This window comes from Geotrypetes seraphini, chromosome 6 (assembly GCF_902459505.1).
Source record: "Geotrypetes seraphini chromosome 6, aGeoSer1.1, whole genome shotgun sequence".
Lineage (NCBI taxonomy): Eukaryota > Metazoa > Chordata > Amphibia > Gymnophiona > Dermophiidae > Geotrypetes > Geotrypetes seraphini.
In genome coordinates, this window is record NC_047089.1 from 190,085,663 (window position 1) to 190,104,862 (window position 19,200).

Sequence of the window (19,200 nt, forward strand, 5' to 3'; positions counted from 1 at the left end):
CTTTATCTAAGACAGATGTTGCCAAGATTAAGGAAGGCATTTTTGTCGGTCCACAGAGCAGACATATCATCAGTGATGAGAGACTTGAAGATCCGTTAGTTGGGCCAGAGAAAATTGCCTGGAAAGCATTCAAGGATGTCGTTGAGAATTTTCTTGACAGTTACAGGGCACCAAACTATATACAACTGGTCGACAAACTTCTTAGAGCTTACAAAACGATGAAGTGCAACATGTCACTGAAGATGCACTTTGTACATTCACACATGGACTTCTTCCCCTCAAATCTTGGTGCAGTTAGCGATGAATCTGGTGAAAGGTTTCACCAGGCCATTGTCACTATGGAAAAAAAGATACCAGGGCAACTGAAATCTATCAATGCTGGCTGAGTATTGTTGGACACTGCAACCAGACGCATCAGACACTGAGTACAAACGAAAATCAGCAGGAAAACACTTTTAGCCATAGCAAACTATCACAGCATATCAGAAACTTTGTGCATTAAAACATGTTATAGTCAATTAAAGATGTTTCTCAAAATTTATAATTGATACAGTCAGTGGGAAATTATATTTGTGTTTATTTTGAAGGGGTCTATCATAATCACCAGTTTGTTTTATGGAAGCAAAACTTTTATGTCACCTTTAAGAAAAATTTGTTGTCTAGTGTATTCAGTGGCACTAACCAGTTACGTGCCACTGAATATCAGCAGATAGCCCTGAACAAGCAATTTAACCAGCCACAACCCTCTCCTGCTCATGTAAATCACTTTGAATATCAACCCCCATAATTTATGAGCTGATGTTTAAAATGATTTTAACCAGGTAGGAGCTAAAATCTTGCTGACCAGGTGATCCCCAGAATTTCAGTGGCATAAAACTTGATAGAACTGCTGAATATCTGAGGAGACAGCTGTGGCACTGTCTGGTTAGTGCCAGGCAATCCAGTTGTAGAGTCTCAGCAGAGCCGGGATTTACTTGGTTAGCAGCATTTTTCAGTTCACGAACCGGGTAAGCACCCAAATAAAATTAAGTCAACCCTTTTGCTATCCTAACTAGAGAGCTGCACGGGAATGAGGATTGTGGGAATTCTGAAGAACCCATGGGATTCCCACAGGAATGGAAGACATTGCCATGTGATTCTCATGGGGATGGAAGAAGTTGCCTTGGGATTCCTGCAGGAGTGTAGTAAAAATCTCTGGCGACTCCAGAATAAGGCTTAGTGGTTGGTGACTCATAAGTAGTTGGTGACTCAGATGTTTGTGGAGGCTAAGCGGGGTATGGCTTCCCATTCTCTGCATAAGAGCATAAGATTTGCCACTGCAGGGTCAGACCAGTGGTCCATCGTGCCCAGCAGTCCGCTCATGCGGCGGCCCTTAGGTCAAAGACCTTTGCCTTATTTGATTCTAGCCTTACTTGCATATGTTCTGATCCAGTAGGAACTTATCCAACCTTATCTTGAATCCCTGAAGGGCGCTTTCCCCTACAACAACTTCCGGAAGAGCGTTACAGATTTCTACCTCTCTGGGTGAAGAAGAACTTCCTTATGTTTGTACGGAATCTTTTCCCTTTTAACTTTAGCGAGTGCCCTCTCGTTCTCGTCACCTTGGAGAGGGTGGACACTCTCTCTTTCTCTACTAAGTCAATTCCTTTCAATATCTTGAATGTTTCGATCATGTCCCCTCTCAGACATAGATCTAGCTTATATTCAGCAAACCTCCCTTCGAGGTTACACTTAGTTTGTAAAAGAGCTTATCGCTGCAGTGAAGGTGAAGCAATAATCTACTCTACTGACCTATCCCTATTCAATATTCAACCATGTTCATCGCCACTCATTGAATTCCTAAAATTTAGGCAAGAATCCTCACCCCTGACATACTTCTCTTTACTCTACCATCCTCCACCTCCCTCCTCTCAGTCCTTTCAGCTTTTACATAATATACTAACAGACCATTGCATCTCTTATACATAATTCCCCCATCATATTAGGTGACTTTAATATTCACCTAGATGATACTATTGCTTCAGATTTCTCTGCCCTCATCCAACATTTCACTTGTCTGACCTATACAGGTAGACACATCTTGGACTTGATCTTGTTCTTTCAACACTCAACTAATAAATTAGGTCTCCCCTCACTATCTCTATTGCCATAGACAGACCATTTTCTTATTACCTTCCCTTTTACCCCACCTACTGCCCTGAAATTCTACACACCTATTGAAGAGAGAACTAGAGACATAAGCAAGCCTATTCACTAACAGCGAACTCCAATTTAGCCCTCAATACATTTTCCAAGCTAGCTTTGCATGTCAGGGCACAAACCTTGGACACCTCTCTTCTGGCTTCTCTGAATGCTACAGCACCTATCATACCATGCAAACAATGCTCTCAAACAAAATCCAAAAATGCCACATGGTATAATCAGACTCTCCGATAGCTTAAGCGTCAACTAAGGCAAGCAGAAGAAATCTGGAGATGGCAATATTCCCCATGCTTTCTCACTGTGCCTATAAATTGGCCCTTGTTACAGCTAAGAAAGCTTATTATACTACTAAGATATCCAATTCTAAAGTGCCAAATACTGCCAATCGTTATCACATTTTCAAATCACTGACTATGCCATGCCCTTCGACAATGAGGTGGTGCTCGCTAGCTGGTAGGGGCGCTATAATGCGTTAATGGAATGGATAGTGTGCAAGAAATGTTTGTGGAGTATAAACGCCTGCTTTTCGTATGGTTTTGAGTAAAACTAGTTAGAAGTACATATGAAAGTTAAGGTCACGCCCAATAGAAACATACGGAAAATTGGGTGTATGAAAATCTGAATATGGATGTAGCCAAGGCCAGAAAAACACACTACAGATTAATATTAAGGAAAAGTATAATAATATTCTTTTTATGTATTTTGCTATTAAGCCAAATCCTAAGGGAAATCAGGTAATGCATAACATACTTCTAGAGGTATTACGAGCTCCATCTTGTATTAATGACTCCATTTTGTATAATCTTCCTCCATCTTGGGTTCTGTCTTTCTTTAAGGCAGCCTCCCAACTAGCTGACCACTACAAAAGCAAAATCACTACAATCAGATCCACCTTCAATAACGCACCAACCTACCTCAACGAGATATTAACAAAACCTACAACTGAAGAACCTACATCGGCCGACAGGACCTGGACCACCTTCCCACTAGTTCTACGGTCTGATATGGACCATCTCTACAAAAAATACAGCAAAGCATCATGTGACTTGAATAACTGTCCCTCATATCTCCTAACAAACGCTTCCCCTAAATTCATAGCCAACCTCATGCAATGGATTCAAACCACACTCACGGAAGGTCAATTCCCACTTGAACTAGGTGAGATTATAATCACCCCACTATTGAAAGACCTTAAAGGCCCAATAGATACGCCCTCTAACTATAGACCCATCGCATCAATCCCACTATACGTTAAACTAATAGAAGGTCTAGTAGCACAATACCTCAACAACTACCTAGATGACCATAACATACTTCACCCCTCTCAATCTGGATTCAGATCTGGCTATAGTACAGAGACATTATTAGCAACACTTCTAGACACAGCCCGACAGCACCTCAGTTGCTAATTCAACTCGATCTCTCTGCTGCATTCGACCTGGTAGACCACACCATACTACTCCAGATACTAGATGCCATAGGGATCTCAGGAGTGGTATACAACTGGTTCCAAGGATTTCTAAAAACAAGAACGTACAGAGTCAAGTCAAATGACCACAAATCAGACCCCTGGTCTAACCCCTGTGGAGTCCCACAAGGGTCACCACTATCGCCCACGCTCTTCAACCTCTTCTTATCTTCCCTTGGCACCACTCTAGATACCCTAAACGTAACATCTTTCAGCTACGCAGAAGATATAACCATACTCCTCCCCTTCGACACCCCACCTCATTATGCAACCTAAAAACAACACTGGAAGCAGTGGAAGAATGGATGCTAGCCCACAAACTGAAACTGAACTCAGATAAAACAAAATTTCTACTACCTGAAAAGGACAAAACTCCATCCATAACAGAATTAGAAATAAACGTCACTAAATACCCCATACAGCCCTCTCTCAAAATCCTTGGAGTGTTGATAGATAGATGCTGCACAATGCAGGTTCAAATCAACAAAACCACTGAAAAAGCATTTTTCACCATGCGCAACTTACGAAAAATAAGAAAATACTTCGACAAAGATCACTACAGGATCATAGTCCAATCCCTTGTCCTAGGACTAGTGGACTATTGCAATATCCTCTACCTACCATGCCCCACATATTTGATAAACCAACTACAGACCATTCAAAATACAGCCCTCAGACTGATATATTCACTCGGAAAATTTGACTGTATCACCAATGCCTACCTAGACTCACACTGGCTACCGATACAAGCTCGCATCCAATTCAAATTTTACTGTCTATTATTCAAAACAATAAACGGAACTGCACCCACCTACTTAAACAACCGTCTAAATCGTAACTGCACATCCAGACTAAGAAGAGCCCAGACTCCATTCTCCTACCCTCCACTCAAGGGAACTCAGCACAAGAAGATGTACGACAGCCTCCTTACAATGCAGGCAGCGAAGCTGGACCCCCTCCATCTCCAACCTGCTGACAACTACAAGTGACTTTAAATCTTTTCGAAAAGAAACCAAAACTCTGCTGTTCAAAAAATCTATAGAGCCTTCTCTACCCTCTACTAATATACCAAATGACTCTATCAAGTATCTACCCTAAACTGTATCTTCTCTACTAATAAACCTCAATCCTCCTCTTTGTCTATACTATGGGACCGTCCCCTAAATTGTAACTCCCCATCGCCTCTACTATGTATCCATCCCTTAAATTGTAACTTCCTGGAAATGACCAGCTATCTTCTACTGTAATCCGCTTAGAACTGCAAGGTACAGGCGGAATAGAAGTCACTAATGTAATGTAATGTAATGTAAGTTTTCCCGCCTATAAAAGGCCTGTGATTCTAGTGTTCTTTGTGTGGACTGCCATGCCCAAGGGGAATAGGAGAAACCTCATGGCTTAAGTATTAACAGATGGTCCAGAAAAAATCTTTCATGAATAGGCTTTGAATGCAGTATTGATCAGGAATGAAATATGAGGGTTGCATATGTGTATGGGTGAAGGGATCCCTATGAATGATGTGTGATAGAATGGTTTGTATTTAATTTCAAATGTTTTACATATATAAGATTCAAGAAACTTTAAGAGAGCCTAAGCGGCAACATCTGGAAATTGTTAAGTTAAAGCCAGGGACATTGTTACCATGAAAATACCAGTCTTTGAGAGGCCTAGAGCACGAAAGGTCAGCTAGTTTGACCTCCAGCATAGGAAAGGGGGGGAGGGTGTCTGGGTTTTTCTGTTTGTGTGTGTATCAGTGAAACTTGAGACTGTTAGTTTTTCCAAAGCAAGTTTTCGTCTGACACAGAAAGCTGTTTTGGATTCAAAGTTTTCTTTGGGTATGTTATAATGTTTTATGCATATTCAGAAATTAATGTAAACAAAAGTATGATTTGTAAAACTTTTTCCTATGTTAAAAGGAATTTTCTTTGTTCATACCTAAGGACAGCCTCTGTTGGCTGATTGGTTGGCAGGAGTGATGTCATACTGGTCAGTGTGAAGGTATAAAGGAACGCACCAGCATTGATTCTTTGGGGGCCATATATGCTTCAGAAGAGGTGCAAATGTCATGCCTGACAGAGGTCCCCCATTGCACCAATGCCTAACGAAAGATGTTCCTGATAAAACTAATAAAAAATTAACTGATTGGTAAATATTCGTGCAAGTGTCATAATTCCCGGGCAACTAAGGGCAGGGTTTGGTAAAGTCCCTGCTCAACAAGTAGCTCTGCCTCCCTTCTTACGGCCCAGGACTTAGCTGACCATCTCTCTATTACAATATCTGAGCTAAATCACACTTTTCCTTCAGTCACTCCTACAAAGAGCTTGGAACCCAAACCTTATTGCCAGTTAGCTCCCTTTCTTCTTTTAATATTCCATCCATAGCTTAACTAACCACCATTGTTGAGAGAATGAAAACAACAACCCCTCATGACCCTATCCCCTCCAGTCTCCTTAAATGCTTACTTCTTGACTTGATCTTATTTCTCTTGCCCATGATTTTTACTACACTTTCACTAGGATCAGTTCCAGATATTAATGATGGTTTGAAATGATTGACTGATTGGATCCATAGTAATAAACTCATACTCAACCCACAAAAAATCAAGTTGTATTCTTTTCTCCCACACTCCTCAGGCAACACTAACTCAACCCATCCATAATTGCCTGAGCGGATTTCTGAGGTTAAGTCTGTACACATAGCCAGACATACAGGGAAGGTACAACAGAACTCTTTAATTCAGAAACCTGGGCCTGTTACTTCACAGGCTCAGGGAAAAGAAAAACAGTCAAAAGCAGAAGTCTTGAAATGGGCCTGTGAATTATTGGGCCCAAAATACTGTTCATGGCCAGTGGCTTTCGTGCTTCAAACATCAGTTGCAACAGTTTTCTCTAGTCAGAGATGGTACAGGGAAGGTCCCAGCCAGATCCTAGAAAATAGTTCACAGTACTTCAGCTGTTTGGAATCATTGCTTTTTTTTCCCCAAGACATTTTATTGAAGAAATATACGTAAGCAAAAATACAATAAATGCTCAACATATTTCAATAGAGCTACAGATAGATAAAGTTAGTTTTTTTATATTTTTGTATGGACCTTCAGAACGCAGCCGGGCACCATATGCTACCGGTTGCTACTATCTTTGTCAGGCCAAATTTTATTGATCTTTATTAATTCATATAATATTTTCACTTTTTGTATATCTTCATTGATATTTATTGTAAAATAATAGAGTGCCACTTAGCTTTATAGTGGGCTATCACTCTTCATTTGTACCACCTCTCCCAATATGCATGTTTCAATTGAAACTTTTCTTCAGGGTCAAAGGGAAACGTTTGAGGTTGCCAGTGTCAGCCGTACAACAACATATCTCAATAACATATTTGAACTTAAGTATTTAAAGAGCACGCTGGTAGGCTTCTGGGGAGCATCCAGCTCTCTCAATGGCGGCCTTCCCTTGCGCTTAGGTGGCTGTCTTTGTGAAGTTAACATCCTGGAAGGTGATCTGACTGAAACCGATAAGAAGCTTTCCCAAATAAGGTGTCCATGCTGTTTCTGGCCATCCTGATAAGCGGGCAATCCTTTCAAAGTTTATTAGGAAATAGCACGGGTCATCCTGTAGTACCATTTTCCTCAGCAATGGGAACTGGAGAAGTTTGTAGCATGGGTAACTGAGGAGCAGAGGCTGCCTGTCCTTATGAGGCTTGTTGCATCTCTATGAACTTTTGTAACATTTGTTGCTGTTGCTGCAACTGCTGCTGTTCCAAATGGACCTGCATAAAGTGCTGCAATTGATGCTGCTGCTGTTGCCCATCCAACACAACCTGAATCCTTTTCTCTATGCTTATCATTCCCTCAGCACTTCATGGTTCCACTTTCTACAGGAGTTTCCTGACTTTTCTTCTCTCTGAATACACTCCAATGAACACTGTGCTTGATTAGGTAAGTTCCTTAGCAGTAGTTTGTAGTTTTTTAATCTGAAATCTAAACCCGTGCTTCTTTTCCTTTCTCACACCAGGCCAGATTTTCTCTGCTGCTGTGGAAGTACTACCGCCACCAAACAGCAAAGAAAAAAACTCCTCCTGCTTATGAAAGCACTAACTGCACTTCCCCAATCTCTCTCTTGGGCCGAAGCAAATCTCCTTAGCCCCTTGAAAAAATACCCTACACTACTACTCATAGTGAGGCCCCAAGCCCTGGAGGTATATGAATCAGCTTCTTTGAAACAGAAGCTCACATCCCATCACTGCTACAGTATGTAATTGCCTGAGTGGGTTTCTGAGGTTAAGTCTGTGCATACACAGCCAGATACACAGGGAAGGTACAACACAACTCTTAATTCAGAAATCTAGGCCTGTTACTTCGTAGGCTCAGGGAAAAGAAAAATAGTCTCTTAGTCAAAAGCAGAAGTCTTGAAATGGGCCTGTGACTTACAGGGCCCAAGATTCTGTTCATTGCCTTCTTTAGGTGCAGAACGCCTGGCATGTTTTCTGGGCTTCAAGCGCTGTTCCGCATGCTCTGATTGGGTAGTAATTGTCTGAGTGACTGTATATTCACACATAACGCTATTTGATTAGATTGATGAAGACTCTCAAGGTGCAGAACGTCCGGCATGTTTTCTGGGCTCCAAGCGCTGTTCCACACTCTCTGATTGGGTAGCAATTGTCTGAGTGACTATATATTCACACATAACGCTATTTGATTAGATTGTTGAAGACTCTCAAGACACCTGAGGCAGGCTGGTTTGGCCGAATCATTTCGAGTCATTAAGCTTTAGGAAGATTTATTGACCAATTGGATGAATAAAGATATTTGATTTATCAGATGAATGGAAGGACACTTGATTTGTGCACATCATTCTGATAGGACAATTTCACTGTGTTTTCTGCAATTTTGAGTTTGCGATTTTGTTTCCCCTGTTTTATTCTTTTTCTTTCCTTCCTTCCATGGCCAGTGACTGCCGTGTCCCAAACTCTAGTCAGTTAGCCAGGTCTGGCCCCAGCCAGACCCTAGAACATGGTTCACAGTACTTCAACAAAAGTAGCTGACTTACCTCAGCCAAGCACGTGGGATCTCTTAGGGAGAGGAGGAGATAGTGGATGCTGAGGATGGGCCATTTAGCTTTTATCTGCCCTGATGTTTCTATGTTTCTAAGCAGGATGTCAAGTGGTTGCATTCAAGGCATATGTTAGAATCATTCCTCTTCTCCTCTGGGCTAGGATTACCAGAAAAAGGAGGACAATTTGAGACATCCAGGTTTTACTTCCATTCTGTCCTTCATACTTCCATTGCTTTCAATGGAAGTAAAACACGGATGTCTCAATCCATCCTCCTTTTTCAGGAGCCATATGGTAACCCTACCTTTGGCTCTCTAAACCTTGCTCTGGCCCTGCCTCTTATACTCACTGACAGATAGTTTCTGAACTCCTCCCCTCCTGTGTCACTTCCTCCTAGGGAAGAGTCACATATGTTAAGGTGCAATGTTCTTGAATACTGTCATCTGTGTGTCTGTCAGTATTAGGTATATAACAGCCTTTGAGCAGATGTAAATGTTCATGCCTCAAGTTAGGCATGAAAACAGGAACTTACGCTTGTATTCTATAGCAGCAGTTCTACAGGGAAATACCATTATAGAATTCACCCTCAGTGTGCATCATTCCAGAGCCTCAATTTCAGTGCCAGTTCTTCAATTTACCCCTATATGTCTAAGCGACAATATTCAGCTCCTAAAAGTCTAAATGGAATGTTTAAGTAGCTATACAGCAGGTACTGTATAACTTGAAACGTATCCTTTGTATGTTCCAAGTTATATGTGCATATTCAGTGGCACTGCCTAAATGGGTAGGTTATATGTACAGCTTGAAACCTTCTAGGTTAGATGCTTCAACTTATCTGTTCTCAGTGTTTTTAAGTTAAATGAATGAGCTGCTGGTGTTGGTAACTCTGTGTTTGATTCCAGTTTGAGATTGTTTGGGTGAGATATTGAACTTTTTCATTCAACAACAGTAACCAAGGGGCCAATCATTTACTGGCCCATAATGCCATACCTAGAGGACTCTTTAGCCACAGAGAGCATTTTCACTGCGCAGAGGCATGCATAGAAAAATCTGCATTTCTTTAAACACGGTAGTTTTAGCGTGCACTAAACCCATGTGTATCATCATGCTATTGCAGGTGTTTTTACACCAGCTGGAATTATATTTATAACAGGTCTTTATGGCTGTGTAGAGATGATATTTTAGTCATTTATACACAGAAATGACCTTCTAGACTAGAGAATGCTAACCAGGGGCAGACCTTAGCCCAAAGTGGGTGGGTACAACAAACCACTCAGTATCTTTCTTCTCCCCCCCCCTCCAGCAATTGAGGGGAGTCACTTTCCATTTCCTGCTCTCCTCAGAACCTTTAAATCTTTTAGGTCTTTGTCAACAGTGAGCAGCAACTCATTATCCTTGCTTGCTCTAGTTCTCAGCATTCCCTCTGGTCCTGCAAACAGGACATTGCATCAGAGGGAAGACTTCTGTCAGCATGAACAGGGGGAATGTGTTGTTTCTTGCTGCCAGCAAATAACTAAATGATTTTAAAGATACTGGGGGGAGAGTTGCGGGACTGGAGTTAAGTGACCCTCCTAATATGCTGGTGGGCCTGTTATATCACTGATGTGTCATTGTTGGGCCTGAGTCCAAAGTGGGTGGGCCTGGGCCTACCCATGGCTACTCTGTTGAAATCAACTAATGGAAAAGCATGCACCATGATTAGATGGTGTGTAGTTTTCTGGTAGGCATGTGCATAGGTGGTTGTGCGGAGAGTGGGCAAGGTACACAGGTACACACGTAAATGACTGAATTCTATAATTTATTCATGTTCTAGAACATCTCCAAGTGCAGGCATTTATAGCAGCCATAGAGCTGGCATAAGCGATTACACCTTACATTTAGACATGTTTTTGGCCACTCATGCTTGTATTTTATCAAGAATAGTAGGTATCAACTTTTCTTTATAGAACAGATAGGAAATAAGTGTCATTGTCAGTGTTTTGGTAGGTACCATGTTATAGAATTAGTCTGGTTAGATGGAATTTTCAAAGAGAAACACTGGTGGGAGTTTCCTTTTGAAAGTTGGCTTGCAGGCTTGTAAGCATGATGTGAATGCTGAAAATATGTCTCTAAGAACATAGCCAGAAGATGCCTTTTTTTCTAAACTCTGCAGACACACTGACTTGTGGCCTGTCTATAAAGTGATTGCCTGAAATATAAACCTGTCTCTGTATTTACAGAACATGCATTGCACAGTGGTGAACCCAGGTCCCAGCTGTTGATGTTTTGTTTCATGCCCCCAAACATTTGTGTCATTACTTCAACATCTCGGATTATCACTTATAGGCAGCATTAAGGAAGAAAATGGGTGGTTGGGAAGGAGAACTGGGAAAGGAGAGAGAGAGAGAATGAGGCATGCTGAGAAGCAAAAGGCACTTTGGGAGGTCAGACCTTGATTTGACTGGGAACATGCAGTTTTGGGGTTTCCAGTTCAAAAAGGGCATCGATGCCACAGAAGAGCAAAATTGCAAAGATGATGGCGAAATCGGCAACCAGCATCCGCAGCTGGAGGTGTACAGGAAAAAAGGATGAACAAACAGGGTGGTTAGATATGACAAAGGCACAAGAACACACAGCATGCTATACTGCAATGATTTCCAAGTCCATCTTAGTGGCACATGTAACTGGCCCACTTTTCAGAATATAAGAAATGAATATGCATGGAAAGATCTGAACGTGTTTGAGACTCAGTGCATGTAAACCAATCTCATGCATATTAATCTTGAAACCACATCAGTTAAGTATGTTTCCATGACTGGTTTGGGCAAACACTACATAAAAATTGTTTGCCAACATTTGATACAAACACACAGAATATGATGGCTGATAAAGACCAGAGGCTTAGTTAATCTCTACAAATCTTCGACCAAATATCAAATGCAAGTTAATAGTATTTTTTTTAGCTTCAAACACTATATTGCAGCTTCAATGTACATCATGTATGCTGAATTTTGCACAGAACTCTGATAGTTACATTATATTTATGGAACATTTTGCTCAATATTTAAGAGTACTGTAATTATGCTACATAGATACCATTCAATTCTAAACCAGGTGCATTGCTTGCATTAGCATTTCAGAAAAGGAAGAAATCTATCTGATGACTTGATACCTGGTTGCTGCCTTTTGACTTTGTTTTCCATGGTGTCTGTCAGAGACCCTGTGGTGAAGTGGTTTGAAGCCACACAGTTGCATTTTATAGATGCATCATGGACTTTGCATTGCAGGTTCTTTTCTTACCTTGGTGGGAAAGTAGCGACTGAATTTGAACTTCTTCAATGTTAAAGTCATGGAATAGGTCCCGAAGAACAAGATGAAAGACATCAGGGCCAGGTCTGGGATGTATTTACAAGATTTCCCCAGAAGACTGCCCCCGTATTTCAGACACTCGTCCTTGCTCAGCTGACTCCAGTCCAGGGCTGTCATATTAACAGTATTGTTCTTGCAAATGACACATTACATGAAAAAAACAGAAATATTATTAGAATATTGATCTGCTTATCATCTCTCTATTATGTAATCTCTGCTTGGGACTCACTCAAAACCTCTGTACTACAACATGACCCATCATGGCAGCTTCTTAGGGTGACCAGGTTACCCATTCCAGAAGAGAGACTTTTTGGCCAGACCTGGATTTCTGCCAACCTCATCCTGGTGCATTATGGAACCTGCAGCACTGATTACAATGGATAGAATCATGAACTACAAATACTACACTGCTTTGGGATGTAATTTAAAAAACCAGGACTGGCCAAAATATCTCCCTTCTGGAATGGGTAACCTGGTCACCCTAAAGCTTCTTCCAGACTGTAAATTTTAATCTTTCATTTTCTTCCCAAAGCCTTTGTGTTTTGTGAAATTTAAATATTTCCAATTTCTGGTTAAACTTCTACCAGGCTAGGTTTTTTTTTTTTTGTTTTTTTAATTAGATTTAATGCATTTACAATATCATAAAGATATCAAGGAAAAAAAGGTTTCCATACAAGTTTTCAATACAACAAATAATACAAAAAACAATCTTTTACAAGTCTACTAAAAGGGGAAACATATTGCTTATATCAACTAAGTTTTAAGGAAAAATAAGGAAATGGCTTGAGTTCCAATGAACCCAATCATTCCCAACATTTAGTTGGGAATGATTTAGGCTAGTTGTAATCACCAGTTGGCTCCCTATTTTCAGCCTAGTTCTGATTTAAAATCCCTTCCTCTAGTCATGGATTTGTAGATTTGATTTTCCTAAAAGAAGTAAGAACCAATCCATGCCTACAGTAGACAGAAAGACCAGGACTGGATCTTACTATTGATGAAATGGTGCCAGTCATAAACCATGAAAGCAGAACGGATGGTTTGCATCCATTTTACAAGATCTCAATAGACTAAGCTTCTGCTGCTGACTTTTCCCAGTCAGATTCTGTTTGTGAATATCTGGGATCTACAAACTGAGAATCATTACACTTTGCTAAATAGTATTTTGTAGGAATGAGGTATCAGGAAGCCTGTGTACAACTATTATGTGACTTCTAGCTTGCGTCTGCTCAGTTCACTGAACACAGTCTTTTCCTTTCCATGCTCACTTGCAGAATTCAGTCCTCAGGATGGGCTCATTCGGCTGATGACCATGACTGGCAGACATAATTAAACTTTAGTTGTTCCCTTGTCTTGTGACACTGGAACACATCCTGTGCAGTATGGTAGAGTGTGTTAAAACTGATTTGCAGATAGCAAACTGAGCAGATGTCCATAATGGGTTTTCACTTATCTGGATTCCATATCTGCTACCAAATGGAATGAATAAAAAAAAAAAATTCTGTATAAAATTACAATGCCTCCTTCTGTTGCTGTGCTTTACCCTTGGTGTTCAAGCACTATACTAAATATGGAAATGAACATCAGAAAATAAGTACTCTATTCCCCAACATGTAAGCACCTAGACTGAGCACCAAAGGTTAATGCAGTTGGTCATCCTGCAGCAGTCACATACTAGCAGTGCACTGCCCTCATGCCAGTTACAAATGATGGAAAAAAATCATTACAGGGCAGTCACATCTACAGCAGATGCCTCCTAGGGTATTACAAATACAAAGAGCTCTGCTGCTTACCAGAGAAAGGTTAGTGTTGTTGGACGCCAGTGAAGCTGAAGCATCAAACAAGGTGGAATTCACTGTGAGAAAGAAAGTTTGTTAGCAAGGGACTCTGCAAAATAGCAAGCAGAAAATGACCCTCCTCCTCCTCATACTGCTGCAATTTACCTGAGGATCTAAGTAAATGATTATGGGGCCAGCCTGCTTATCATTGAAGGTATCACGAGCAGCTATTCCTTTTTGTGATACACACTACATAGCACAGAGCAGCAGGAAATGAAAGGTAGTATTACATACAGCCAGGGATACAGGGGTATGGGTAGGGGAATGTCTGAGTATTATGAAGCAGAAAATGGTCTCATCCATAAAGTGATACTCACTTGAGATTGAGAGTGGCCAAGTGGAAGTGTGCAGCAGGGAGAGATAGGACATGATTCAGTTACAACAGTCACAAAACTGAAATCCAAATGATGTGTTGCTACTGTGCAGTATCAGCCTTATATTACTGAATGCTGCTGGTCAGCATGTGAGATGGCCTAACCAGAGTGTCAGCAAAGGACTCTGGGGTATTATATTAAACAAATCTGATCTTGGCCATTCAGCCTTAGAATGCCACTAAATGACTTCTAAAATATCAGTACTTGAGATTAACAAGGAATCTTTGGCACAGGGCTGGGAGCATTCACCATAACCCTGAAGTTTCAACGGATGTGCTAAGGTCCGATGATTAAGGTAAAGAATGGCTCCAGCAGCCTATTCTTAAAGATAGATGCTTAAGGAAATCTTGTGAATGAAGGTCCATTGTCTCATACAAGTATGGCAGAGAAAGATGCTGGAAAATATGTTAAAGATCAGTATTTACTAACAATAGATGCTATTTTTAGAACAAGTCTCAAACCCCCTCTGGCTGTCCCCTCTCTTGCTGATCTCTCTCTATCCTCTGCCTATTCATACCTATACACCCACAACCCAGGCCCAGATGCATACATATTCATTCAGGTACACCACATGCTTTCTCTGCTCTGGAAAAAAACCACACGTTTTCTTATACACATACAGAAGCAGCTCTAAACCTAACTGTATATTCTATATTTGTAATGTTAAGCCTATTCCTATAAAATATATTCTTTATGCAACCACTATTGATATCATTGTCATTAATTTACTTCCCGCTGCTCATCTTGAGGCCTGAACCAAGAACCTCTAGTACATCCACAAAAGACTAGCCAAAAACACACTTTTAAATACGAAAGATTACATGCAGTATCTTCCTTTATTATCACTGGATAGAAAGTGGCAGGACTGGGAAATAGATATATAGAGTATTGGGCAGGCAGGGATTAGCATCCTGAAGTTACTGACTCCAAGCTCTGATCACTAGCTTCCTTTCCATTTTCCACAACTTCTATTTTCCTACTCTCCTTTCCTTCTGTTAGGCCTCATTCCATTTCTCTTTCTCTCCCTATCCCATCTTTTCTCTTATTTACCTTTAGCCAGCCCTACTTTCTCCTCCTGTTGCCAGTACTCAGTGCTCCTTTTTGCCCTTCTCTTACTTCTCACCATCCTTTCCCCTTTCTTTCACTCCACCATCCACCACCATCCATTCTTCTTAGCTCTCCCTCTGCCTGCTGCTCTTCTCTGCTTGTTTTTTTGTGTGTTGACTAAATTGTAAGAGACCATCTCTAATGTGTATGTTTGTATGTTTATAGTGCTGCAGATGTCTTGTACTTCTATGAAAATGGTTAGTAGTACTAAGTTTCCAAGTTTATTTAAAATTTGTTATTCCGCTTATCAAATTTCTAAACGAAGTACATAAATTTAAAATTGGGGTTTTACATATTAAATGACAAAGACAAATGTACTTTAACAAATAATAGGATAAGGGGGAGAACTACATCAGTGAAAAGGACAGAAAGACATATAGGGTTAGTATAATAGGAAGGGCTCCCATATGTGAGAAGATCTGTAGAGAATATATTATAAATCAAAGGCATCTTTAAATAAGAAAGTCTTTAACTTTGATTTAAAGCGGTCTATTTATACTAGGAGTTTAAGCTGTCCTTTATCTTTTTACTTTTTTCCCCATCCCCCTGTGTTTGTCTTTCCTTCCTGCAAACACCTTTGCTTAGCTCTAAGCTGTATTTGCCATTACCCATCATCTCACCTTCCTCTGGGGCCACACACTCGCATTTGTACATGGTCACAAACTCTGGGTGGAAGTCCGAATTAATAGGGTAGTACTTGAAGGCACCAATCATCTTCTTGATAGCATCATAGATGAAGATGAAGCTGATGAGAGTGGAGAAGCCTTCCTCTGTGAAACGTGTAATGTATTTGATGATGAAGCTGGCATCGGAAGCGACTAAGACCATGCACTGTAAGGATGAGTGTAGGCCGATCCAGAGGCGGAACTCCAAGTAATCAATATCATTGCTTCTGAGAAGTTTAAGAATGAAAGATAATATGGAGCAAACATGCAAGTGATGCTAATCTATGCCAAAAAGGAAAATGTATGAGATAAGCTCCGAAGGCATTCAAAATAAGCTTATATCACATATGTTATTTGAAAAGGACGCACAATGAGTAGCAATAGCCATACTTTTCTCAATAAAAACATTGGGGATTGATATTCAAAATGACCTAAGTTGGCAGGAGAGGTTTCTCCCCACTTAGATTGTTCTCTGTGGGCTATCCATGGATATTAAGTGGCACTTAGACAGGCAGTGACTGTAGACTGCAGATGTCAATTCTAGGCAGAGCCTGAGCAGTCTAAGAGTGGACTTGAGGAGCAGCTGGCAGTTATGCAGGCATGGGCCATATTCATTGCTGGTGCCCACTTAGTTAAGTGGACCACATAAAAAGCAATCCAAATTTTTGCTGCTTAACTAAGTGGGTGTCAGCACTGAAATTGGCCATCCACCGCACAACTTCTGGGTTACCACCACTGCCACTGACTTGGCAATCCCCCAGCACTGCCCCTGGATCAAAACTCTTTGATCACTCCTATCCCACCAAAGATCAGTTCCCCGATCAGACCTCCTATACGAACCCCTTTCAACATAAACAGCACCCCTTCTGAGCCCCTAAAAACATAAACAGTTCCTACACTCAGCTCCCCAATAGACCTCCCATCCCAAATTAAGCAGCACCCCCTCCCAAACTCCACCAAATCAAGTGCCCCTACCCAAGATCAGACTCCAATAGATCTCCCCTCCAAAACCCCTCCTGAACCCCACCAACACAAGCAGTGTCTCCACACAAGATCAGCCCCCTCCTCTCATGAGGCTCCCATATGCCTACCTCAAAATGCCCTGGTGGTCTAGGAGGTTATATGGGCAGCAGTGCTACCTAGTCTTTCCTGCTCTTGTGGTGATGGGTCTCCAAATGGTGACTTCTAGAGGCTCTGTTCCTGTTCAGATCTTATTTTTTTATTTCAGTACATTTGTTATACTGCTCGTCTCCAGCTTACCTTTTCCCTCATTTTATGTTGCATAGATCATCAAGAGAAACTAGAAACTTCTACTTATTTGCTTATCCAAAAATTAATGGGTGTAGATATAAGACCTTCTTAGATAGGACCCTAGCATTTCAAGCTAGTAGGCAACAATCTTGGTTAGGTAAATGTATTCAGCAAGCTATGTTATCCTATTGCAGTTTTCGGAAATTAATTAAGACCACTTTGTTCGATAAGTTTATTACTTAGTGAGTTTTATTATTGAAATTCTATTTTACAAATATTTGTATTTTATACTGTATTATTGCATTTTGCTGATTGTCCAGCTCTTTTTAGTGTAAACCGCCTAGAACTTTTGGTTATGGCGGTATAAAAGAATAAAGTTATTATTATTATATCAGAGTGAAATATAATAACGGATTTAACAAAAACCACACAAAACAATTTACAAAAATAAAGAGTAGGGGATGCATAGCTTTTCCTGGCAAGTCCCAACCACAAACTAACGAACACCTCCTTGAAATTAAACGGGTTAACTTACCCAATCAACCCTACCATCAAAATCCTTGGAGTCATCCTAGACCGATGCCTGTCTTTTGAAGACCATACTAACGCCCAAGTTAAAAAAATGCTTTGGCACCCTCTGGAAACTTCGTACCATCAAACACTATTTTGACTTCCTCTCTTTTTGATTGCTGGTTCAATCCCTAATCTTAAGCACCTTAGATTATTGCAATATCATATACTTGGGTTCCTTCATGAAAATCACCAAACGACTGAGAATCATTCAGAATACAGCCGTCAGTCTCATTTATAGTCTCAAAAAATCCGATCATGTAAGCCCGTATTACAGAAAACTACACTGGCTGCCGATGGAGGCAAGAGTCATCTTTAAGTTTGCCTGCCTCTGCTTCAAAACCATAACCAGTTTATCCCCAATCTACCTTGCGCATCACTTTGAATTTCCAGGCACCACTTGCACATGTAATGCCTATCTGCTCACCTTCCCCTCCCCGAAAAGCTGTATCTACAAGAGATTCCTTGATAGATCACTGTCATTTCAAGCAGGCAAATGGAATAAATGTCTAACCACCCTCATTTCCAACTCACCCTCCTACCAATCCTTCAGGAAATCAATTAAAACCTATCTCTTTGACAAATTCCTCTGACTCCTTCCTGCCTTGTAACTTCTCTGAAACACTTCCGGATAGACCTAGCTACTCCCGGCTTACCAATGTAACTAGAAACTTTGCTCTGTAACTTTGCTGTCTGTGTACAGTCTCTTCCTCTGTAAACCGCTCTGAACTGCTCGTGGTATTGCGGTATACAAAAATAAAGTTATGATGATTATTATTATAGCTTCTCTTTAGCCGGTCCACTGATGTGGAATGTCTTTGTAGAAACCTCCTGCAATTTAGGAAGTTGCTTAAAACCTACCTGTTTGTTCAAGCTTTTTTTTTAAAGTGAATATATGACAGTGGTTGAGTAACGGATGTAGCGGTATATAAGAAATAAATTACATTACATTACATTATGTTTTTACAGGAAAATGGTTTATTAAATTGAAGAATGAAGGTACTTACGAATAGGTTGAATGCAGCCATGCTGTGGCTATGCAGATAGAATATTGTAACTTTGTATTTTCCTCTATTTGATGTATGTTTTTTGTTATTTTATTATGTATGGAAATTTGTAAGCCACCTTGGATAAAGGTGGATTAAAAATGTTTTAAATAAATAAATGATAAAACATTAGAACATAAGAATAGCCTTACTGGATCAAACCAATGGTCCATCTAGCCCAGTATCCCGTCTTCACGGAGGCCAATCCAAGTCACAAGTACCTAGCAAAAACCCAAACAGTAGCAGCATTTCATTCCACCAATCCAGGGCAAGCAGTGGCTTCTC

General features: G+C 40.6%; 1 protein-coding gene across 9 annotated transcripts in view; it reads right to left on the minus strand.

Moving 5' to 3' along the window:
- SLC4A5 (solute carrier family 4 member 5) overlaps positions 1–19,200 on the minus strand; it is a 132,871-nt gene that overhangs the window by 36,707 nt on the left and 76,964 nt on the right. For 7 of the 9 annotated variants that reach the window (XR_004539902.1, XM_033948965.1, XM_033948962.1 and 4 more), the window contains 4 exons: positions 16,004–16,275; positions 13,858–13,919; positions 11,999–12,199; positions 11,150–11,263 (listed from right to left, as the gene is read on the minus strand). Coding sequence is in view for 8 of the 9 variants with exons in the window: in XM_033948965.1 (XP_033804856.1) it covers positions 11,150–11,263; positions 11,999–12,199; positions 13,858–13,919; positions 16,004–16,275 (649 nt within the window). In the remaining variant the exon portion in view is untranslated. The remainder of the gene's footprint in view (positions 1–11,149; positions 11,264–11,998; positions 12,200–13,857; positions 13,920–16,003; positions 16,276–19,200) is intronic. The other 2 variants (XM_033948967.1, XM_033948968.1) reach the window with 1 other exon arrangement.